Source organism: Canis lupus, chromosome 15 (genome assembly GCF_048164855.1).
Source record: "Canis lupus baileyi chromosome 15, mCanLup2.hap1, whole genome shotgun sequence".
NCBI classification, from domain to species: Eukaryota; Metazoa; Chordata; class Mammalia; order Carnivora; family Canidae; genus Canis; species Canis lupus.
Genome location: NC_132852.1, coordinates 39135972 through 39160272, shown reverse-complemented (window position 1 = coordinate 39160272; position 24301 = coordinate 39135972). Strand labels below are relative to the sequence as shown.

The 24301-nt window shown below is 43.0% G+C and overlaps 2 protein-coding genes across 11 annotated transcripts in view; one reads left to right on the top strand and one right to left on the bottom strand.

Moving 5' to 3' along the window:
• The window catches only part of INTS10 (integrator complex subunit 10), a 29552-nt gene extending 11782 nt beyond the window's left edge, over positions 1-17770 (top strand). For 3 of the 9 annotated variants that reach the window (XM_072776708.1, XM_072776712.1, XM_072776714.1), the window contains 9 exons: positions 480-636; positions 1640-1722; positions 2960-3112; positions 5967-6075; positions 10067-10146; positions 11222-11384; positions 12246-12339; positions 15200-15277; positions 17360-17770. In XM_072776708.1, the coding sequence (XP_072632809.1) occupies positions 480-636; positions 1640-1722; positions 2960-3112; positions 5967-6075; positions 10067-10146; positions 11222-11384; positions 12246-12339; positions 15200-15277; positions 17360-17516 (1074 nt within the window). In that variant the 3' untranslated portion in view covers positions 17517-17770. Of the gene's footprint in view, positions 1-479; positions 637-1639; positions 1723-2959; positions 3113-5966; positions 6076-10066; positions 10147-11221; positions 11492-12245; positions 12340-15199; positions 15278-17359 lie in introns of all 9 variants that reach the window. The other 6 variants (XM_072776709.1, XR_012007740.1, XR_012007741.1 and 3 more) reach the window with 6 other exon arrangements.
• Positions 17771-22177: 4407 nt separating this feature from the next.
• Positions 22178-24301, bottom strand: part of HGSNAT (heparan-alpha-glucosaminide N-acetyltransferase) — a 42893-nt gene continuing 40769 nt past the window's right edge. For both annotated transcript variants that reach the window (XM_072776715.1, XM_072776716.1), the window contains one exon: positions 22178-24055. In XM_072776715.1, coding sequence (XP_072632816.1) covers positions 23874-24055 — 182 coding nt within the window. In that variant the 3' untranslated portion in view covers positions 22178-23873. The remainder of the gene's footprint in view (positions 24056-24301) is intronic.

Sequence of the window (24301 nt, the reverse complement as noted above, 5' to 3'; positions counted from 1 at the left end):
AAAGCCAAATTGTTAAGTTCAAAAAATGATACTCATTATAGTATCCTTTGATATAAAATCCATATAGTAATCAGAATTGGAGGTAATAAACATAACAGTGTCTGAGGATGGTTGACCCTTAAATAACATGGGGGTGAGGGGTGCCAACCGGCCCCTGCCCTGCACAGTCATGTATCTGTATAACTTCTGACTCCCCCAGAATTTAACTACTAGTAGCCTATAGGTGACCAGAAGCCTTATCTATAACATTAATAGTTGATCATCATATATTTTGTATGTTCTATGTATTATATACTATATTCTTATAATAAAGCTGGAAAAAGAAAATGTTATTAAGAAAATTATAAAGAAGAGAAAATACATTTACAGTGCTGGACTGTAAAAAATCCATGTGCAAACAGATCTGTGTAGTTCAAACCTGTGTTGTTGAAAGGTCATCCATGTATGACTGTAATTCCGCTTCTTTCACCCTCTCTAAGCAGAGTTCAGACGACGAAGACTGTTCGGCAAAAGGCAGGAATCGTCACATCATAGTCAATAAAGCTGAGCTTGCTAACTCCATCGAAGTGCTGGATAGCTTTAAGCTAGCCAGGGAGAGCTGGGAGTTGCTCTACTCCCTGGAATTCCTTGACAAGGGTAAGAACATGCCTGTCATATTGGTGCTGTTTAATTTGTTATCAGTGTTACCAGTGTGTATTATATAATTATTAATATTCAAATAACCATTTACATCTTAGCTTCTATTCTGAACGTTTATTATAATTAGGATTAGGGTGGAGTTTGAGGGAGAGATTTTGGTCTTTTAACATTTGTATTGCTGGCCTCTTCTTTTTCTTGCTGGGTTTATTCTGTGTTTTTAGTTGTTCGACTTAGTATCTTCCTTAGTCACATGTAGCTAAGCATACAAAAGGTAATGCTGTTTTAATCTGCCTGAAAAACTCACCCTACAGAAAGCCCATTTTCCTTTGAGAATAGACTTAAAACTATGGGGAGTTTTATAACTATTGACTATTTCAACTGACTAAGAAAAGTAGTGGATTTTTGCCATACTTTGGAATTCAGCAGTGTATTTTTCCTTTTCTTCTGGCCAGTGGCCCTTCATCCCTTGACCTGCTGTCACATACCTCTACAGAACCCTTGGTCAGATGTGTTGTGTCATTTTTTCTAGGTAAATACAGCACCCCTCCATCTCTCCCAGTCACATCTAGAATTGCAAACATGTATGTGACCTTTGGGGGATTTTTCCTTTACTTATAACTTGACTTTTTAAAAAATGAGTAAAACTCTTAGCGTTGTATCTTTATTATCTAAGCTGGGTGAAAGGAAAATGATACTTTTGTTCTAAGGAAAACAAAGTAATTTACAAGATGAATGAGGTAATATGTGAAAAACATTTTGAACAGCCCTTGGGACCATGGTGTGTGCTTAGTAAATATTGAGGCCTGATAACAATAGTGCCTGCGCATTACTGGTAGGTATTACATTCTAACTTTACTAATTGAGATTCTAGACCATTGTTTTAGAAATCAGAGTTGATAGTTACAATCCATGTTTTGGAATTTTGTGGTTGTGGTGCGTTTGTTTTGTTTTCGGCTTCTGTGTTAACATGCTTTTGGTAAATTTGCTTTTGAATTCTCAGAATTTACAAGAATTTGTTTGGCATGGAAGACAGATACTTGGCTTTGGTTAAGAATCTTCCTCACCGATATGATCATCTATCAGGTAGAGTCATGTATTTTAAGTTCCTGTGTCTGTACAGGATGATTATTATTGGGACGCAACTGTAACATGTAAGGTGCGAATGTTCCTTCTGTAGACTAGTCATGCTCTGAGCGATTATGGTCCACTTTCATCTCAAAATAACTCCAAAATGACAAGCCCATATCTTCTGTGTTATTTTTGCTATGTCCAGCTACACCTCTCTGTAAAAGTAAGGTTTTTACTTTTCAATAAAAGATGAATACTTCTCACGCCTCCTCTCTACTCTGATGGAGTCCTTCTGCCTTGCTCTCCTGTGGGCTACATATGCCTGGAATGGAGAGAGCTAATAATTCCCCAAGAAAATGCAGAGCTTCCAACCTGTGTTGTTGAAATTGTCTTCATTCTACATAAAGAGAAATGGCATTAGTAGTAAAATATTTCTAAGAAATGGCATATCCAAGACATATTTTACCTAAAAGTTTGTGTTAATTTTATTTAGTCTTAAGGATTAAGACCAAGGGAGCCTGGCTGGCTCAGTCGGTAGAGCATGTGACTCTTCATCTTGGGGTCATGAGTTCAAGCCCCATGTTGGAAATAGAGATTATTAAAAAATAAATAAATAGGGATCCCTGGGTGGCTCAGCGGTTTAGTGCCTGCCTTCGGCCCAGGGCGTGATCCTGGAGTCCCGGGATTGAGTCCCACATCAGGCTCCCTGCATGGAGCCTGCTTCTCTCTCTGGCTGTGTCTCTGCCTCTCTGTGTGTGTGTCTCTCATGAATAAATAAATAATAAATAAATAAGTAAACAAACAAACTTAAAAAAAAAATTAAGACCAGAGAGAAAAAAATCTTTGTCCATATCAAGTACCTCCATAGAGAACCCTCCATCTAGCTTGAAGTAAGTTGGTTTAATTATTGCTAAATCTCCTTTTTCCTCCTCAGATGATCAAACAGAGCTACCTTATTTGTAGTTGCTTGCTAGTTGCATAATTAACTGGAGATTTTTAAAAATATATTTGGGAGAGAATAAGCCCAGAGAGGAGGCAGAGGGAAAGAGAGAGAGAGAGAGAGAGTCTTAAATAGACTCTATGCTGAGTGCAGAGCCCTGCTCGGCTTGATCTCACAACCCTGAGATCACAACCTGAGTCGAAACCAAGAGTCAGACACTTAACTTATTACGGAGCCACCCAGGGACCCCAACTCTGGAGATTTTTTTAGATGGTGGTGGTTTTCACCTCTTTGCTGGTATGTCTTTCTTAGGGTCAATATAAAAAAGCAATAGCCAGCCTGCATCATTTAGCAGCTCTCCAGGGATCACTTCCTCAGCCACAGATCACAGGACAGGGAACACTGGAGCATCAGAGGGCACTCATCCAGCTAGCAACTTGCCACTTTGCTCTAGGGGAGTACAGAGTGAGTAATGTGTGCCTTGCAAGTGGGGAGGGCCCTCAGATGTGCTCAGCTACCTTGGGGCCTCCTCTTTACCCTGGAAGGGCCTTTTTAATTCTGCATGTTTATTTGAAAGAGGATTTTGCTGCCTGGATTTTATCACTTAATCTTTTGGTAAAAATGTTGATGATTTTGTTTTACTTTGTTTTCTCTTTACTTATGTCTTCCCTGAAATTAGGCTTCAGTACTTTTCAGATTTTCTGTTCTCATTCCATTTTGTTGGAGGAGGGTTTCTTTTTTCTTTACTTTCTTATCTGGAACCATTTAGAGAGAAACCAATCCTATTGTACTTGGACAGAAAAGACATTTACTAGGTGGGAATGGAGGATTTCCATTAGTTTATCTGAGCCTCAGATTCTCTTTTTACATGATGAGGACACCTGCTACTGGGTGTTGCTAGAGCAGACATGTAAACAAGTCTATTTCCGGCAGTCATGAGCCCCTCCTACCACAGGGTGGGGACCATGTCTCTACCTTTGAATCTCTCTTAGCACCTACCACAAACCACAAAGTTTGCACAGCTTTGATACTTAATATTAAGGTTTGAATTCAATTAAAATGTACATTAAATTAATTAAAAAGCACATTCTGTATTCTTTATACAGCATAAATTCAAGGCCACAACTTAACACTCAAACTCTGATTTCTTCATCTTTCTATATGATAAGTTGATTATTTTGTGATTAGTCACCCTGAATTAAGTTTTTAAACTTAAATTTTGAAATATGTTTTATAATTTGCCATGATGATATTTAGGAGGAAACAGTATATAAAGTATGGCATTGAAAATACTTTTCTGCCATTCTTTATGTAATTATCAGGTACCTAAATCTTCATTCCAGTGAATTCCTCCTGAGAACTTGAAGGAGAACACATAATTACCTACCCAGATACCCATATATCACGTAGAATTAAAGACTACACAAGGCACTGCTGTTCAGCATCATATTGGGGAATATAAAATAAATAGATTTAAATAAGCTGGATGAACTTATTCTCTTTGGGGTTAAAGCTGATCGGTGTTAGGCCTGCATCCTTAGTGTTAAAGCTGATCGGTGTTAGGCCTGCATCTTTAGTGTCTGCCTTAACCTGCTTCCTGACTCTCAGCTTCTGCAGCTGTCTCCAGCTCCGACCCAGCATGTCCAGATGAGAATTTCCTTCGTTCTCTGGCCCTTGGATGTAAAACTGTAGAGTCGTGGGTTGACTCTTAACTCTTACTCTGGCTAATCTTTTTGAGTCTTCCAGCATGAAGCTTAGTATCTTTGGTGTAGTGCCTTTTATTTCCTCTGCCAGGACCCTAATCCCTGGCTCTAAATGGAGTTGCTCTGTGTATAATCTTTTTCCATCTCTTAAGTTACAGTCATTGCTTTCTATGAGATTGCTATCATTATTCCACTTAATCGAAATACTGACTACCTAGGTGCCTAGAGTTGAACTGTGTGCTGGGGGTGGAGGTATAAGCAGGGTTTGGGGCATGTGGGATCCCTGCATCAGAACATATAATGTGAGTTACAGAGAAAAGTACAAGTATTTATAGGAGAACGTTAAAAATGACATACTTAAGCAGTATGTCCGTGATATAGGCATAGTAGGCATTCAGGGAAGAGCATTTTCACCAGAGTCCGTGTAGTCAAGGAAGGATCTAAGGAAAGGATTGGCTGGAGGTGTACATTGAAGGATGGTGGTGTGTGACTCTGGGGGACACATTGTGTCCCTACCACTTCCTAGCTCTGTGACCTGGGGCAAGTTATCACACCGAGCTGTCAAACTCCAGTGTTCAAGTCCTGAACTACCAAACCTTCAGGCTTTTAAAGCTAGAGCCTCACCACCCTGTGGCCTTAGCTGGGTTCTAGATGTACCAAGATACCGATGCTCTCAGCTGGCTGTGGCTTGGGGCAGCTAGAGCCCCCAGGTCAGTGCTACTGGCTCTGAGCAGCCTTACAAACATTTTCTGGGTGTGCTAAGACTGGGAAGCATGAGTTTAAGACTGCACTTTCTTATCTGTAAAATGAGGATAATAAGAAGGTTGTGTGACCCATAGAACATGCTTCCCAAATGAAATCTAGCTCTCACTAGAATATGAACAGGTGGACTCGTAGGTGATCCACTCTGTGGATCGAAAGCAACCTTTGTGTTGTGTGGCACTTGAGGCCTTCCTCAGCCTCCACCACTGCTGTGGACCACTTTATCTGTTTATTTCCTAAACCATGCATTCCTTCCCCTCACGTAATCACCTAACAAATACCCAGCCCTTTTTCACATCATCCTTTCTTCTGAAAACCCTTTTTTCTCTTTTCTACATTCCAAATCTTTTCCCTTAAGGCTTAGATAAGGGTAACCTTCCGACCTGAACTGTTTCCAGCTAGTTTAGCCTGCGTATATTTCTCCTTCATTTTAAATTACATTCTATATCATTCCATTTAGTTCTACTTTATGTCCCATTTTGTTGATTTTTCTTTTCAGAGAGTTAGTAAATGTCTTTAAGATGGATATACTTCCTTTGGATGCCACTCTATTGTTAAACATGTTGGTAGTTTAGTTAATATTTCATTAATTTTTAATTTCTGTTCTTTTGTTTTAACAGGAAAGAATGAGTTGTTATTACCTCAAAGGTCTAGTACCTAAATTCGATCTCAGTTACTTTTTCTGTTTGCTGTTGAGCAAACAGAAATGATCTTACAAAGAGTCTTGAGGCAGTGCTACGAACCTCCATGTGCACAGGTTGCCCAGTTGTATGCTACATGTATGTTAGTGTTATGTTGATTTGCTTTCAATCAGAAAATTTCAAATTGGTACCTTCTCACCTGATCTTCTTTAGATGACATGTGAAAAAGTCCTTGATTTGATGTGCTACATGGTACTCCCCATTCAAGATGGAAGCAAATCACAAGAAGAACCCTCAAAAATAAAGCCCAAATTTAGAAAAGGTACCATGACAAGTTTTATTCTTACTTGTAAATACGGCTTTAGGACCCAAGACTGGGAAATTTTTTATGATTCTTGATGAAATAATACTATATGATCTGCAGGGTTTGACAAATTATATAAAAAGTTAATCCCTGCCAAGCTTGTCCTTGGCATTGATTTCATAAGCAGCTGTAAATTTGTCTTTCTTCCAAGATTCTCTTCACTTCCCAAGTTTGTTATCTCTGAATAATATCCGTGAATTACTTATCCTATCTTTACCAATTTTCGGAAGACTTGCAGACGGTTAGTTAAGAAGTGTCTCCTGACATTTCTCTCTCAGACTATTTTGAGCTTCACCTCAAGTAGCACATTGCTTAATAAACTATATACAGTAAGTTGTAATGCTTATATAAGAAAGGAAGAGAGATTCACTATCAGAGTTCTAAGTTTCCACATTAGAAGTTAGAAAAAGATAAGCAAGTGAAACCCAAGAAAAGTAGAAGACAAGAAATAATAAGAGCAGAAATCTGTGCAATAGAAAATGAAATAGAGGAAATTAACAAAGCTAAAAGTTGCTTTTTTGAAAAAAATAAATTGATAAGCTCTTAACAGGATTACCCAGGAAGCAAGTGAACATGAGTTACTGAGAGCAGAAATGAAAGGGTGAATGTCACAACAGATCCTACTGAAACCAAAAGGCCATTAAGAGAATAAATTATTAATAACTTTATGCCAGTAAATTCACAATTTAGATGAAATGGAAAAAATTCCTTGAGAAACACAACTTGTGCAAATTGACACAAAATGCAATAGAAAATATGAATGTTTCATATAGATACAGATCTCTCAAAGATACTAAATTTGTTTTTAAAAATTTTCCCACAGAACTCCAGATCTAAATGGCTTCACTGGTGAATTCTGTCAAGCACTTAGGAAGAAATAACACCAATCCTACACATGGTCTTTGAGAAAAGAGAGAAAGAGGGAACACTTCCGAATTCAGTTTTTAAGGCCCGCATCACCCTAATAGCAAAATGAAATAAGAGCATTACCAGAAAAGAACGTTAAAAGGCCAATATCCATCATAAACATAGATTCCAAAATCCTCAAAAAATCTTAAAGCAAACTGAATAAGGATAACACATATGACCAAATATACTGGGAATGCAAAGGTGGTTTAACATAGGAAAATCAATCACTGTAATATCACCACTTTAACACAGTAAAGGAGAAAATTCATATGAATCTTTTAATGCAGATAAGATTCCGTTATGTTTGCATTTATCATTCATGATTTTTAAAAAAAAAACTTAGCAAACTAGACATAGTTGTTCCTCAGCATCATCCTTAACTATGAAATAGCAAAAGCTTTCCCCAAGATCAGCCACAGTACAAAAGTGTCTGTTCTTACCACTTCAATTTAGCATTCTGGAAACTGTAGCAAACACAATAGGCAAGAAAAAGGAAGGCATGAAGGTTGAAAACAGTTGTCTTCATTCACAGATATGACTGCCTTTGTTTGCAGCTATGTGTGTGGCTACATTAGAAAAGCCTTAGGAATCTCCAAATAGGATAACATAAACATAAAATACTTCAGGATAAATTTATTGAAAAGTGCAAAATCATTTTCATAGATCATGTTTGTTAGGGTTCTACTTCTCCCCAAATATATCTGTAGCTCCAGTGAAAATCCTAGCAGACTTTGGTAGAAATTGACAGATTTGATTCTAAAATCTATAGGGAAGTGTAATCCAGACTAGCTGAAACAGTTTTGAAAAAGATAACAAAAACTGGGCAACTTACCTTACTTAATGACAAGAGTTTAAATATAAAGCTACAGTTATCCAGACAATATTGGCATAAGAGTGGAAAATCCAGGACCCACGCAAATAAGGTCAGATGTTTTCAGTGAAGGCACCAGAGTAATTCTTTGGAAAAAGGAAGGCATCCTCGACCAGGTGGTACTGGAACAAAGGGCCTAAGGTGTAGAAATAAAAAGAAGCTGTATGTCATATTATTCACAAAAACTAATTTGAAATGGAGCCAAGACTAAATGGAAAAGCTAAAGTGATAACATATTTTAGAAGAAAAGGTCTTTGTGACTAGTAGGTAGATTCATAAGGACATAAAATTTCCTAGAAGATGAAAACATGACAGTCTTTTTTCTTTTTTTTTAAGATTTTATTTATTTATTCATGAGAGACAGAGAGATAGAAGCACAGACGAAGGTAGAGGGAGAAGCAAGCTCCCTGTGGGGAGCCTGATGTGGGACTCGATCCCAAGACCCCAGGATCACACCCTGGGCCGAAGACAGATGCTCAACCGCTGAGCCACTCAGGTGCCCAAGAGCATGAGTCTTGATCACTATTGACGTTCTTTAAGGTTATATGGAAGGTTAAAAAAAAAAAAAAAAAAAAAGGATAGCCCTGACCCCTTCAAAAAGTATGTGTCTCTGTGAAACAGAAACAGATCAGCTGGGTTAAGACTGGGCCTAGCTGACTTCAAAGCTGATTTTAAAGCTATAGTAATAAAGATAGTATAGTGTTGGCATAGAGACTGGCAGATGAGACAACAGAGAACCAAGAAACAGATGATAGTTCAGTTCAGTGGGTGAAGAATGATTTTATCCAATAAGTGGTGCTAGGACAATTGATCCAAATGTAAAAACAACAAAAATGTGGTCCCTCCTTCACACTACACAAAAATTATTTAAATTTCAAGATTTAAAAATGAAAAGTAGGGCAGCCCCGGTGGCTTAGCAGTTTAGAGCCACCTTCAGCCTGTGCCATGATCCTGGAGTCCCAGGATCGAGTCCTGCGTCAGGCTCCGTGCATGGAGCCTGCTTCTCCCTCTGCCTGTGTTTCTGCCTCTCTCTCTGTCTCTAATAAAATAAGATAAAATAAAAATCTTAAATAAAAACGAAAAGTAAAACTTTCAAGCTTTCTGAGGAAAATACAGAAAAAATTATTTGTGCCTTTAGGTAGAAAAGGATTTAGGCCACAAAAAGCACATAGCAGAAAGGAAAAGGTGAATAAATTTAAGTCACATTAAAGTTAAAATACCAACATAAGTTACTGTGATCAAAATGGATCTCCTGTAAAAAGGGCAAATTTAAATTGTATTTCATGAACCTTTTGTTTTAGGTACATAAACATTTGTAAATATATATATACAGGATCTCCATTGCTTCTTGCTACTTTTGTGCTCAGGGTAGCAAAGGATTTAGGATATAAAGAGCACATGCCATAAAGGAAAGGATTAAGGTTTTGGTTTGAAAACTATTGCCTAAAGTTTTTTTCCCTGTAAGTGCACAAGAAAATATACGTGAGAATGTTTATTTCAGCACTGTTCGTAATAGTGAAAAGTTGGAAAATCCACTGTCCACCGTTAAAGAATGACTGAATGAATTGCACCACATGTAAATAGCAGAATACTGAATAAACATTGAAAGCCAATGAACTAAATCAAATAGGTATCTATAGGTATTAGTATGGAAAACAGTTTGCAGGAGGATGTGTACAATATGACACCAGGTATGTAGTAGACTGAAAACGTGCAAAACTTCCCTCAGTGGTGTTGCAAAGGAATATGAAGCATTCAGAAAAATAGGTACTCTAGGGAGAAGGGAAGCTTCTGTGATCTGAAAAGGGGCTCAAGAGGTTTCCACTAAATTTGTGAGACCTTAGGTTAAAATCTTGAAATCAAAAAATTAACATTTTAAACCACTAAGTGTGGAGCACAGTGGTGTTTCTAACACTCTATATAATTTTCTCTACATTTGAAATGTCTTTTCATAAAAAGTATTTAAGAAAGGTTAGAAAAGAGGATTGATAAATGAAATCCAGAGATCACTCAAAAACCAGTTTCGCCATCACTAAATATAACCGTGGTTTAACTGTATTTGCAATCAGGTGACTGTCGCTTACCTTTTTTTCTGGAAAGCCTCTTAAACATACGCTTCACAAAGCTGTTTTCTTTGATAACAGATGTATTGTGGACTTTTGTCCCCAGGTTCAGATCTGAAGCTGCTGCCTTGTACCAGCAAGGCTATCATGCCGTACTGCCTGCACTTAATGCTGGCTTGTTTTAAGGTAAGCTGAAAGTTGATTGACATGCACAAAATGCCATCTGAAACCCTCTTCTGACGAATTGGAGTGTCTTGGTGTTGTGGGGAGAGCACATGGGCTAGGAGTGAACAAATACTAACTGTGGATGGCACTGGGCACAAATGAGTAGGAAATGATCCCCATTCTCGAGCAGTTTACAGGTAGTTGTGGGACAGTTATGCAAATGACCTGGCCCATCGTGATGGTCAGTAAATATTTTATGAATTAATGTATGTTGGGATCTATTAGCTAGGAGAAGAGAATACACCTGCTATTGGGTTCCTAGAAGGATGATGAGTTTATGATCATAAAGATGGGGTTAGGTGAAAGGTTCCAGGCCTTTGGACAAACACCAGCAAAGGCGCAGCATTGCTGGGAAGGTTTCCAGGCTGTTGGAAGAATACCAGGCCCCTGGCTGCCAGCGGACCTGAGCACCGGGTTTGTGAGCCAGAGAACAGCAGTATTGGGTTTCTGCTTTAGGGCCAGAACTCCCAGCCTTTATGCATCCTCAGAATCCCTGGAGGCAACAAACAATTCAAAGTGTGGTTTGAGACCTAGCAGCTCATGTAGAGCTTGAGGGACTTGGGCCACCTCTGTACTCTGTGGGCCGCTTGCTTCCTTCCTTGTGGCTTGCTGCCTTCTCCCCAGGCCATGTTCTCTCCCTTCCCAGCCTTCTTGCCCACCCTCTCCCCACAACTGCCCCCTTCACAGAAATCCCCGACTTCCTCTCTCTGGCGTGCAGAGCCCCTCAGCTTCTCTCGCCCTTGCCCCAAAGGCAGAGCTTCAGGCACAGGGTGCACGCCCCACTCCCGTCAGGGCACTCACTGAACCCGCTGCCAGGGCCCGTGTCTGTAGCACAGAGGGAACTCCAGCCTCTTTGGATAGGACCCACCCTTCAGAAGGCAGTGTGATATTTGCCTAGCAGGTATATGTTCTACTTTGTTCCGTGTCTCACAGTTTCTTAGAGCAGCATTTGTTTTAAGAAATAACATTTGGTATGTTTAAGAGCAACCTGTATTTCCTCTTCCTTTTCTTGTCTGTGCCAATCCTTATCTTGCAGCTCCGAGCTTTCACAGACAGCAGGGACGACATGGCCCTGGGGCATGTGATTGTCTTGCTTCAGCAAGAGTGGCCGCGGGGAGAGAATCTTTTCTTGAAAGCCGTCAATAAGATTTGCCAACAAGGAAATTTTCAATATGAGAATTTTTTCAATTATGTTACAAGTATCCTTTTTCCTGTTTAAGCATAAGAAATCCTGACTTTTTTCTTTTCTTTTCTTTTTCTTTTTTTAGAATAAATGCATGGTACAAAAGTGAAACAATCATTCCAGGTAGAAATAATGGTTTTCACTATTTGGGGGGAAGAGAGAAAGAATGACCATTAAAAATGGGCCTGTGGCAGTTGGTCTATGAGAGTTGTAAAAGGCCTCATAGCGGTGACAAAAGCAATCAGAAAAGCCGGTAACTCAGTTCCACTTTCCACCTCTAGCAACTTCTAGGAAGATACTGAGATGCCTACATTAAAGGCTTCCGGTTCCTAAGAGGCCCAGAGTGGCCTCCCCGGGCCTCCCCGGGGGCACTGACTGTCCCCTGGGGTCAGCTGGTAGAGCACCATGTCCAGCTGTTAACAGCTGCCACTGAGAACCCACCACGCATGCTGCCCAGCCCAGCCATTGCTTTGGACAACTGGGAGCATTGTGTTTCATACCCTTGTAGGGAAAGACCACATTTGAACAGTGAGGAGCATGCTATCCTTTCCATGTGCTTTAGGGCGGTAGTTCTTAAACGGTTTCTGGGGATACAGCACCCCCACTTCCTTTTTCATTTTGCATTCAGAAATCAAAAGATTTTGCTGTTAGGACCATATAGAATCTGTTTATTTAGAATCTGTATGGAAACCTATTTTTCTTTATGAGGTGTTATAGTTGGTATAAGAATCTTTAGTTTGGGGCTTAGACCGACCTGGGTTCTGGTACGGACCCAGTTGGTGGGGTGGCCATGGGCAAGTCAGTCACTGCCAGCCTGGCCCTCCAAGAGAGGGGGCACCTGGTCTCTGCACGTGGTTAACCTGAATCTGACCTGCAGATATCGATATGCTGGAGGAATTCGCCTACTTAAGAACTCAGGAAGGTGGGAAAATTCATCTGGAATTGCTACCCAATCAAGGAATGCTGATCAAGTAAGCATGTTGTCTTGCTCTTCCAGTGCTCACCTTTCATGTGCTTGTCAGAAATATCTGTAAGTTTTGTAGCTTTGAAAAGTTTCCTAGAAAGGAATCCAAACCTGGTCTCTGTTTTTGAGTAGATTGGAGTCTAGGTCCTTCTGAAACCTGATGGTTCCTTAACTACATTTCTGATAAAACATTTTTTAAATTGGGGTACTTCTGTCACTTTTAAAACCCTTTCACTAAACAGAAGTCTCATTCAGAGTATCTTTTCCTTTCCAAAATTTACAGGCTAATCCTATACATTTCCGGTTAGACAGAATGTTTTTAATTAAGAAGAGCCATGCTTAGAGTTGTAGTAGATTAGGAAAAACTGCAGACTTTATTTATTTATAAACTGTACTTGGATTTCAGTATTTATATGAAGCCTTCCCAAGCAGTCGTCACTGCTTGCATAGCGCCCGGGAAACTGGCAGGGTCTGGTGCCTCTTGAGAAAAACACGCCTGCCCCAAGAAATAGTGGTGGGGTGCCTGGTCTCAGGCAGGCCCTCCCACACCCTAGACAAAGTTAGTGACCATTTATGATTTTTAAATAGCTCATAAATCTTGCTTCTATCCTTCAATACTCATTGTAGTTTGGGCAATAGATCCTCTGTGCTGTAAATGCCACGTGTAGCTTTATTTTCATACTTTCTCCTTTGCGTCCTGCAGACTCAGCATGGCTATGAGTCAGTGTTAGTCACTGCAAGAGACTGAGCCCCAAGTGAGAAGGGAGTGTTGTGAAAGCTGAAAACCTTGTCCTTTTTCTCTCAATTGTGAAATGAACGAGTTTTCAATTGTGGAGAGCAAAAATCCACATCTTTTTCTGTCTTTGTAGAGCCTTAGAAATGTTGAGAAGGAAGTATGAGATGTGCGTTCTCGATATTTATAATCATAGTAATTTGGGGCAAAGCGAACATTACTGCTATTGAGAAGAGGGTCTTATGGAATCTATTCTAAGGAATGGGGAGATTAAGTGGGCTTTTAGTTCTTCATCTTGTAAATATTATAAATATTCTAAACATCTAAAATAAAAGAGCAAATGCTCTTTTTTGGAAACATGAGAGACTTATGCATTAGGCTGCTTAGGCAAGATGGGGTGGCCATGCTCATCCTCCCATCTCCATTCCCTTCCCTAAGACTGCAAGTGAACTCTGGGGAGAAGAATTGCATGGTTAAAATATTCCTGACAGTGTTCGAGAACAATGATGACTTGTTGATATGGGAGCTTAGGTATCCCCTTTTGTGGGCTTAAAAATAAGATTTCTAGGTTTTGAGGCTGGATATATAAAACACACCTAATATTAATAGCTTTTCAGTTAATTCACATTAACACTCACTTTACAAATTATCATAACATAGGAACAGCCTTAAAATCAACCACATTTTAAACTTATAGATGATACTTCACTTCAGATAGTGCTTAACTGTGAAAATGTGAGTGAGTGGACTGTTAGAAAATCAACAGTTGCATCTCAGGCTTCATCATATGGAACCTTTCCTCTAGAGGTGTAGCCAGTTTGTACTGGGCTGAACAACGACCTGGTTACATGCAATGCAGACAACCCCAAGGATAAGGAATGAAAGCAGGCACTGTCCTGGACACGCAGATAGTGTCACTCTGAAGGGTTGTTTAGGGCGAGGTGAGGATGCGTAGCATGCATTTCTGGGCTTCGAAGGAGAATTCCATGCTCTCCCACCCTGGGCAATATAAACTTTAATTGCTTCTGACTGCCTGTAGAAGACCAGTAGGCACCTTGGGAAACCTGCTAACCCATCCATTTGGAAGCAATAATAGGGATAGTTAGTGAGTGAGCTAGCCTTGTAGACATTTGCCCATTCTTCCCTATGCGAGTCTCAAAGTTCCTTTGACACCTGCATTTCAAATTACTTAGGCCTAAACCAGCAGGAGAAGCAAGCTGCATAAGCCACAGAGCTTTTCCTGAGGGGGCTAGGATCCAAATCTTGAGTAAAACTATATTCCTTTTCCCTTTGGGCTCGAAACAAATTCTTTGAAGCCATCGAAGCCCTTGTGGGTGGTGCCTCCAGCTGAGAGGCCAGGGTGTTGTGAGCAGTGTACAGCCCTCCTCTTGGGTCAGCTTGTGAGTGCGTCCTGGTCTGTTCGGATGCTGGCGGGTCAGTACCAACTACTAGCGCACCCGCCGACTGACCCTGAAACAGAGATGTTTTCTCATACGTTTTAAAATAGAGAACTATTTCTCTGCTGGTATTTGCGGTACCTGAGTTGCATTAGGCTGGATGAAAATGGAAAAACCGTGTCCTGTGCACTAAATCATTGTTACAAATTCTGCAAAGCTGTGGGCCCCAGACTCTTTTTTTCCCCATCTGCTCCTTTTCTCAATACTTTTTGAACTTCCAACTCAACCATTCTTTATCAAAAATATTGCCAAGCCCCTCTGAGTCCTCTCAGAAGGGCCTCTTCAATTTGGGGCTTCCATCATGGCAGAGATGGATGCCAGAAGTCCCCAGGTTTATCTCTGGGACTGGCAGGGGCACAGCTGATTGTTTTCACACCAGATCTCAAGTGGGCTGAGCTCAGGGCCCAGGATCAAGATGCTCTGGATGTTCCCCAGTGGCAGGTGCAGGGAGAGGGCCGCTGGCTTCTCCCTCAGCCACCCACCCTCAACCCCCCCCCCCCCCCCCCCCCGCAAAGACTCTGCCGTAGCCTGGGAGGCAGGGGGGCGGGGGCGTGGAGGTTCGAGGGACTCTCTGTATAGTCTGTTTGGTCTTGTGCATTTTCTCTGGCGTGTTGTTTTTGCAGTGCAGGGTGAGTCGGTGTGGGTGTTTGAATGCTGCTGTTTGCTGTTTTTTAAAGGCCTTCTAGCCCTCCCATGGGGTTACTGCAGCAGGAATTCTTACCTGTGCTTCAGCCCAGCATACAGACTGCTGACAGGTACCAAGTGGAAACACACCTGCTCATAGTGTGCCGTTTTGTCAACATGTTGTGCCGCCCATGGTCTTCAGCTCTTCGTTCCTCAGCGCTCTTTTTCATGCTTTTTTTATTTCTTTAATTTGTTCTGCATTCCTTGGCAAAACCATCTGGTTGTAATATTGTCACATTTCTTATTTTTTTTCCATAAGTTGCCAGTGTTTTTTGTGTTCGATTTAAAAATCATTATGGATCTGGAAAACAAAGATCTAAAACTGTGCTAGGTGAAGTGCCCATTAGGGTCAGGCCCCTAGACTTCGATTTATTTGGTAAAACACAAGGCATTCAGTCTTACAGACTGAAGAATGCCGAAGCCCATCTGAAGTAAATTTTCATCATGGATTTTTTAATTAGGGACCAGTGTTGATGTTGTGGTCTAACCAGGCCTTAGCACAGCATTTTCCTACCACTGACACTGAGTTTTCTGAAACTGAAAATATTTGGTATCTTGCATGTGCCAGCCAATGTCTCCTGCCTGTGAACGACAGAATAATTAATAGTCTTCTTCATCCAGACTCCCCAGAGGCATAGAGACTGGATAGGAATGAGACAAGTACAGTGGAATTGTACTGCCTTAATGTATAGAAGCAGTACCATTGAACCATGATCAATAGGACAGACATTGTATTCTAGGTTTACTAGCACAAAGGGGAGAGTTTGCTTTGACTTTTCAAAGCCTGTTAGCTCGCTGCCTGCAAATAGTAACTTTCGGGTGCTTGAGGGTTGGCTCCCATGGGGTTGCCGTCCAGGACCCAGAAGAACAGAGTCTCAGGACAGCTTAATAGGTCTGTGCCTATTGCCAGTGGGACGGAGTCATGGCCTCAGCCTCACTGACACCGGAATGTTGACAAGGAACTGTGTTTCTGCGCAGGTCTGCTGCTGTTTGGTCGCGCAGTTCTTTCAAATGCCCGTGGGCATCATTAGGCTGTCCCGTAATCTCTACTACCCTCACACAGCCTTTTGTTTTTCCTTCTGTTGCATTGCAACTTTTTTACTTCTGTTGTATTTGTTTTATATGATGATACACAAGTTTAAAACAACAACACCAGGAACGTTTTAGAGTGGTTTCAACAGTTTTGTTTTGGCTAACATGTAAATATCTAATTTTAAATCTCTGTTACCGCGTCTGAGGGAAGTTAGGCAATCAAAATGGGGAATGGAGGTGTCTACTACTGATCTAAAGTACTGACCTGGTAGTTAGAGCTCCTTTCCTTTTAACGACCCACTGAGTTTCGCTATATTTTTCTTTTCTTCATTTTGATGTCTTTGGTTTTCTGGGATTTCTTTTGTGGTCTCCTCTTCACAGCTTTCAGGTGTAGCTAGAGCCTCTTCTTGGGCTCCCATTGACCCTCCCACAGACGTGCACGTCTCCTGATCACGTGAACCAGATCTGGTCTCTAGCAGGCTCTTGCAGGGCACTGGCTGCTTTTCAGCGAGTCTGCTTCTCTCCCCCCCCCCTGCCAGGCTCTTGTCTTGGGACGGCCAACTCCTCCTGCTGCTTCCCCAACAGACGTGAGTCTGGATGGGCTCAGCACTTGGCAGAGCTGTCCTGTTCTTGGTATTGCCAGGAGACAGATGCACTTGCAACCCCAGAGGCTGCACATAGGCCCCAGGCCCCAGCTCAGTGTGGTGGCTCCTGGTTCCCCTCCCTGCTCCCACCTCTGCACTCGGCTGGCCTGTCTGGACATGACCTGTGTGGCCCTGTGGCCTGGACCCCGCTGGCCCACAGTGAACAGAGCTGTGCACAGGTCAGCACAGGGCTGCCTGGTGTCAGGGCTGCAGGAGTTCAGAAGCAGAGCGGCTGGCATTTACCGGATGTTTAGATGTTTGGCCTTTTATTGAGTAGGGGAAATGTCGCTCTAGTTCTATGTCTCTCTGAGAAGGAATGAGCAGGGGGATTGTTTGGCTAGGGCTTTTCTTCCTTTTTGAATTTTTTTACTTGTGCTTAATGCTCAGACACATGTTACTACTTCTGCCCCAGAAACACCGAACGGTGATGCTGGCACTCAGTGTGGTATGCGTCTCTTTCCCTGTCGCTGCCCTCAGGCACCACACAGTCACTCGGGGCATCACCAAAGGCGTGAAGGAGGACTTCCGCCTGGCCATGGAGCGCCAGGTGTCCCGCTGTGGTGAGAACTTGATGGTGGTCCTGCACAGGTTCTGCATCAACGAGAAGATCCTGCTCCTGCAGACGCTGGCCTGACCGGAGCCCTTGCCACCAGAGGAAAGGCCCAGGGCCCTGGCACCTCTTTATGAAGACATACAGCATCCATAGATGCCCTTATGATGCTTAGAAGAAAACCTCTGAGTTCTAATTCCTTAGTGGCTTCAGAGTAGTTCCCAAGAGTCTGAGAAGCTATTTCTATTTTTAAGAGTTGTTTTTTGTAATTTTTGTAAAACAAAACAATCTCTTTTGTAAATAAAAATCATCCTAAGTTTGGGTCTTTTTAAAATGTATTTCAGTTCTTGTGAGTTTCTGAACAAGAGTGTGCTTTCACTTAACAGGAGTCTTATTCATGATTTCAAGGTGTTATTTTCCATACTTAGGCTTTGCTAGGTATCACATATCAACATACTTACAGACCTTTTCATTCAGGAAATTTTAATAGCACAGACCTTTACGCAAATGAACTGACGTGAACCTGCAGGGAAGGAGCTGTGGGTGGGAGGCTGTAGAAGGGGCGGGAAGCCGGCACCCGCTCCCTCCTGCCCAGCCCTGTGGCCTGGCTCCAGCCGCAGCCTGCCTGGCCCCTCAGTGCCTTGGACTGGGACAGGTTAGCTCCCAGTGCCTCAGGTTTGGCCTTGAAACACAGAGACGTCAGCACTCCCCTTGCAGGCTGTGAAGACTTAAGTGTTCCCTCACCTGAGGTCTGTGGAAAAATGCCTCGCGGGTCCAGCTGGGTCAGTGTTAGCTGGTTTGTTTTCTCAGGTTTATTTTCTTCTTTTCTTGTCCCGAAATACATCAGGTAAACATCAAATATTTGTTTCTAGGGGCTACTTAAGAATAAGACGGCTGGGGCGCCTGGGTGGCTCAGTGGGTGAAGTCGTCTGCCTTCAGCTCAGATCCTGACCCAAGGGTCCTGGGATTGAACTCCATGGACTCCTTGCTCATCGGAGGGCTTGCTTCTCCCTCTGCCTCCTCCTCCCCCGGCTTATGCTCTTTCTCTCTCATTTTCTCCCTCTCAAATTAAAAAAAAAAAATTTAAATGAGGCTAAGAAGTTAGTCATTTTGCATGAAAAGTTTCAGATCTAGTCAACCCTTGAACGTGGGGGTTCCTGGGGGGCACCAGCATGCCCCCCACCAGTCTACCAAATGCACAGTTGAAAATCCACATAACTTGATTCCCCAAAATCTTACCTAATACAGCCTACTGTTAAATGGAAGCCTTAACATGTATTTTGTATATTATAGGATTTATATACAATTTTTTTTTTTTTTAAGATTTGTTTATCCATGAGAGACACACAGGCAGAGACACAGGCAGAGGGAGAAGCAGCTCCACGCAGGGAGCCCAATGTGGAACTCGATCCCAGGGCTCCAGGATCACGACCTGAGCTGAAGGCAGACACTCAACCACTGAGTCACCCAGGTGCCCCTATATAAAGTAAGCTAGAGAAAAGAAAATGTTAAAATCTTAAGAAAAATGCATATATAGTACCATACTGTGAAAAATCTGTATAAATGGACCCGTTCCTTTCAAATCTGTTCAAGGGTGTTCAAGGGTATTAAAATCAATAAAGTGCTTTAAGTAATAGACATGTCAGAAAATATTCCACCTTAGTTCATTTTAGTGTTTTATCAATTTTCTATGTTTAGTATGAGTTGATTCCAAATAAACCATCCTATTGTTTTGACTGAGGAGCATGCTAGTCCCTAACCGCTTTCAAATTAAACACCTTTTGGTTTTATACCTTCTTCAGATCAGTGTGTGGGGGCAGCATACCTCAAAACAAGACATTTGGATACCCAAATGTGTAGGCACCAGATGAAAAAGAACCAATCATTGTTTTAATTTTTTTCTTAAAGATGTTATTTATTTATTTACTCATGAGAGACAGAGGCAGAGACACAGGCAGAGGGAGAAGCAGGCTCCATGCAGGGAGCCTGACACGGGACTCGATCCCTCCAGAATCGCCCTGAGCTGAAGACAGATGCCCAACGGCTAAGCCACCCAGGTGTCCCTCTTTTTAATTTTTTTGTAGCTGAGTGGTGTCACTTGTGTGTGCAGAATTGCAGGGGAAAGGCCATAGAATAAAGTGGGAAATCAAACCAAGTCCATGGACAGGGTGAGGCAGGGCAGGGCCTGCAGACTGGCACAGGAGGGCCCCCTCCTCACCTCTTGCAGCGATGTGACCAAACTCCAGCACCGCTTCCAGCAGCTTAAGGCCGTGTACCCAGGATGACCCTGGACCCCTTTAAAATACCCATCAGAGAAAGCTACATGAACACAAATTTATTCAATCCAACAAGAACATGGGCATGAGTAGGTAGGTCACTGAACCCCCTTAGAGCAGTTATTTTTAGAAAGCTGGCAATTACAAGTCCTCCCACTGCCCTTTGAGATGTAACACTACCACCAGAACCTAAGAACCAGAGCTGCCTCTGAAATGTAAATATCCAGGAGGGTAAGGGCCTAATTTAGGTTGCTTCAACCTGCCCCACGACCTCCCGACATAAAGATAGGAGAAGCGCCAACTCAAATCCAGGGCCTGTCACACAGACCAATCCCATCACACCCAGCCTTTAAATAAAGTCTCCAGCTGGGGCACCTGGGTGGCTCAGTCGGTTAAGTGTCTGCCTTCGGCTCAGGTCATGGACCCGGGGTCCTAGGATTGAGCCCCCACATTAGGCTCCCTGCTCAGTAGGGAGTCTGCTCCCTCTCCCTCTGCCCCCCCATTTCTGCTCAGGTTCTCTCTCAAAATTTTTTAAAAAATTAAAGTCTCCAGCCTTCTTTTCCAGGAAACTGGTTTAGTTCACATTGGACCCCTTAGTGCAGTCAGGTCTGCCCTCAGCACGCCATCAGTGTGGCTTTGTTTCTTTGACATGGGACAGGCGTCACCTAAGATGTTACACAAGCTGTCTCCGGGGCAGGCCATCACAGGCAGGATTTGGCTATACGGAGGTACCAGTTTACAACCTAAACCCCCTTGGAGTATAACATTAGCGGGAAAACTACCCTGGATTGAAGTAGAAGAACGGGACTATGAACTATCAAATACAAGAACAAACCGCCACAAAAAACCTGATTTTCTGTGCAGAAAGCTGCAGTCATCAGGACAGAATTGCACCAGAGCCCAAAATGGTAACAGACATGGGGGAAGTCACGTGCTCAGCCCTGCAGGCAGCAAGGCCTAGCTGTCCTCACCGCTGGCACTTCGGATGGAATCGGGCAAAGGAAAGCCAGCGAGATGATGGCATCTTTTGTCAATAGCTGTCTTTTGACATATACACAAGTGGATGAAGGGTTTATGAGTCCTTTTGACTTAAGGCAAGCATCTAGCATTTCCAGCAACTCTGGCAATGTACGTAGCATGAAAACACAATGTTTTCAACCTAAAGCCCAACAAATACTGATTACCAAGAGAAAAATGTTGGCTCAGTACACCCTGGTGAAAACAGATTATACAAGTAGGCAACAAGACAAACGCTGCAATGTGTTTTCCCACATCAGTTCAAAGTTCAAACAAAAGGAGTATTAAAAATCTTGAACACTAGGGATCCCTGGCCTGGGTGACTCGGCTGTTTAGTGCCTGCCTTCAGCCCAGGGCGTGATCCCGGGGTCCTGGGATCGAGTCTCACATCAGACTCCCTGCATGCACATCAGGGAGCCTGCTTCTCTCCCTCTGCCGGTGTCTCTGCCTCTCTCTGTGTCTCTCATAAATAAATAAAATCTTAAAAAAAAAAATCTCAAGCCTTAATAGGGTCATGGATCCTACCGTGTGTTGCTTACTGTTTTTTAAAGACCAACCCCCAGTCAGGGTCTACAGCTGACAGAGATCCCTATCTGAAAGGCAGTTTGATGGAACTTCTCAAAAGTCCACCTGTCTCCCCATTTATTTGGAAAATAGAATCACATTAAAGGAAACATAAAAACTATTATGTTGCAATTTCATTTACGCTGACACCCAGTGATTGTTTTATAGTCGCCTGAGTAAAAAAAGTGTCAGAGCAACAATTTATTCACATAATTATAAATAGGAATGAGTGATATAAGCACAAAAAATAAATGTGCAACCATTACATCCCCACTATAGAACAGTACTTTGGGCCTGGTCACTCTAGGAACCCCTCTCCGGCCTGGGACACTCAGTTGGACACACTGGTCCCCTCCAGAAGCAGGCCCTCTGTGTAGCACCAGGGCCCATCACTGCTGGTTTCATGAGTCGGACAAGAGGCTGGTCACTCATGAGACACATGACAAAGGCTGCTGAGAGGTTTCTGGGAGGGTGATCGGCCTCATTAAGTCATGAGATGCACAGAGGGGGTGCCTCTCCTTCTGGGGGGGTACCACGGTCCCTGTGCATGGCTGTCGGCCCACCTTGGGCCTTCTTACACAAGCCACGTTTTCCTTAAAACGCAGCTGAATCAGGATGCCCTGGTCCCTAGGGTTCGGTACACCCTACCTACCTGATATACACATTTACTTCCCAGGTCAAGAAATGCTTCTGGATAACTCCTCCAGGGACGCCCAACTCAGGGGATGACATGGCGCCACCACTCGAGCACTCCCTGCAAGGGGAGGGTGGCGGCAGTCTCCGTGCTGCGTGGCCCGCACATGTTAGCGACAGGGACGTCTCTGTGGAGTGCTCCAGACATACTCATCTCATCAGCACTTCAGTACTGAAAACAGAAGCCACCACTGCTTCGCTCTGCTATGCATTTATTTAACACCTGCTGAGTACGAGGCTCTAGGTTTGCATGGTGAGTAACGTACAGGTGAAGAGGCATAATCCTTGCCCGTGGCCAGCCCACGGCTAGTGTGTGGAATGAGGCGTGGACACAGGACCTGTCACAGCAGGCCGACCCCAGCACGGCGTCACCAGGGGAAGAACACAGGGCTTTGGGAGGAGAACGTGAGGTCAAAGAAGGTGCCTCAGAAGCAGGGGCTCCAAAGGTCAGGTGTACACAGGAGAATATTAAACCAGGAGGCCCCAGGCAGAGTCGGAAGCCAAGGTGTGGGCCCTGCCAGGGCAGCACCTGGCAGGCGGCTGGGGGGCGGCTGGAGGCACAGGAGGCCTTCACGGGCCTGGGCTGCCCCACGGGGAGGGTCTGACCAGGGAAGGAGGGCGGGAAGGCAGGGGTCCGGCGGGCAGTTCGGAGCAGGCGCAGGCCAGCTCGTCCGTGCTGTGGTGACAGCAGCAGCATTGCGGAGGTGGCCGTGCACCACCACAGGAGGGTGGAGAGCGACTTTCTTCTGCATGGAATTCTCACAGAAAATTCGTAAGCATGATGATGCATCATATGAAAAGCGCAGTTTCTCCTCACGTGTTCTCCTGACTTCATTCCTAGGAAACTCTTCGGTTTTGGGATCCCACACAGAAAAGGCGCCTCCACTGTGGAGGGTCGTTCCAAAAAGATTTAACTCCAATGAGAGTTTTTTTTTAACCTTTTCATTATCATTTATGCTGAAGAGTTTTCTGTAATAAAATTATCTTCCTAAGGATTTCAGAGAAGTCACTCATGTATCCCACTTCAGGGAGCCTAAGAGCTGGAAGGAACATCACGGTCTCCCACACTTCCCAGATGAGGGAACCAAAGCCCAGGGAGGCCAAGGGACCTGCTGGCATCTCATATGGCCAGAATGGCAGAGCTGGCACCACAGAGAGGACAGTGTGCTTTCCTCTCTGCCACAGGACAGCCCTGGGCGCCAGCTGCCATCCAGCACGCCAGCGCACAGTGAGAACAACAGACAGGCGGGTGGACAGAGAAGCAAATAGGTATGTAAGTATCACAACTATGAGCAGGAGTGGCTGGGAACGGCACACCTGTATTACTGTCTTTTTCAAGCGAGGAAAAAGGAGGGAACACCTACTAGAAGGCATTTTCTGGACCTACCAACGCCCTGCAGATCTGAAAAGGAAATTACTTTTTCTTGAAGTATTAAACTGCACTTAACCAAAAAATATGGGGCTGTAGTACTACACATCACGTTCATAAGTCTCATAGTCAGCCGCAATAGAAATGATGGTGTTCCTGGCTGGCACGTGTGCACAACTGCAGGAAAACATCAATAAAAAGTAGACTTCAGATTGTTTTATCCGTCACAGAAGCAAAATGGCCCTGGCAATTTCCTTTTGAAAAGTTAAATGAGAAATCCTTAAAATGAAGTTCTAAATACATCCATTTACATAGAAGATGGAGAAAAAAGACAATTATATTCCAAACATACAAGTCTCAAATATACAGAGTTCTGATGAACAGCCATGTCCCAGTAAACCAGCCAGAGCACATCAGCATCTTCCCCAATCATCTGGAAAGACACATCCCAGCAGTTTTATAAGTAATGGTTCCCTTTAATAAAGGCTGCTTCCAGACTCCCCCCAGACCCAGTTGGAGCTGTCAGATTTTCCAAAAAACCTTCTTTTTATAGAGAATGTAGGCAATGAGCACCCAAAGAGCAGTGGCGACTATGTTCTGAGTTAGATGCTCCTTGTGGGACTGGTTGTCCTCCAGCTTCCACTGAAAGGGGAAATAGTTCTCAAACACCTCGTGGCCAACATACACCAGAATGGAATTCATTCCTGGAGGAGAGATACAGAAAATAATAGGAAAACCTGAGTCACATCTGATCATCTATTTAGTTCGTGAAATTTGATTTCAGTTCAATGAAAAAAAAATAAAGCACACATTTATATTATTGGCTACTGCCAAAAATAAGTAATGCATATCTTAAATACTTAAGTGCAAGCTAGAACAAAAATTAGATAATATCTGTAACAATATAATTCTTGAATACTAAATCTGCAAGAGTTGCCAAAACCATGAAC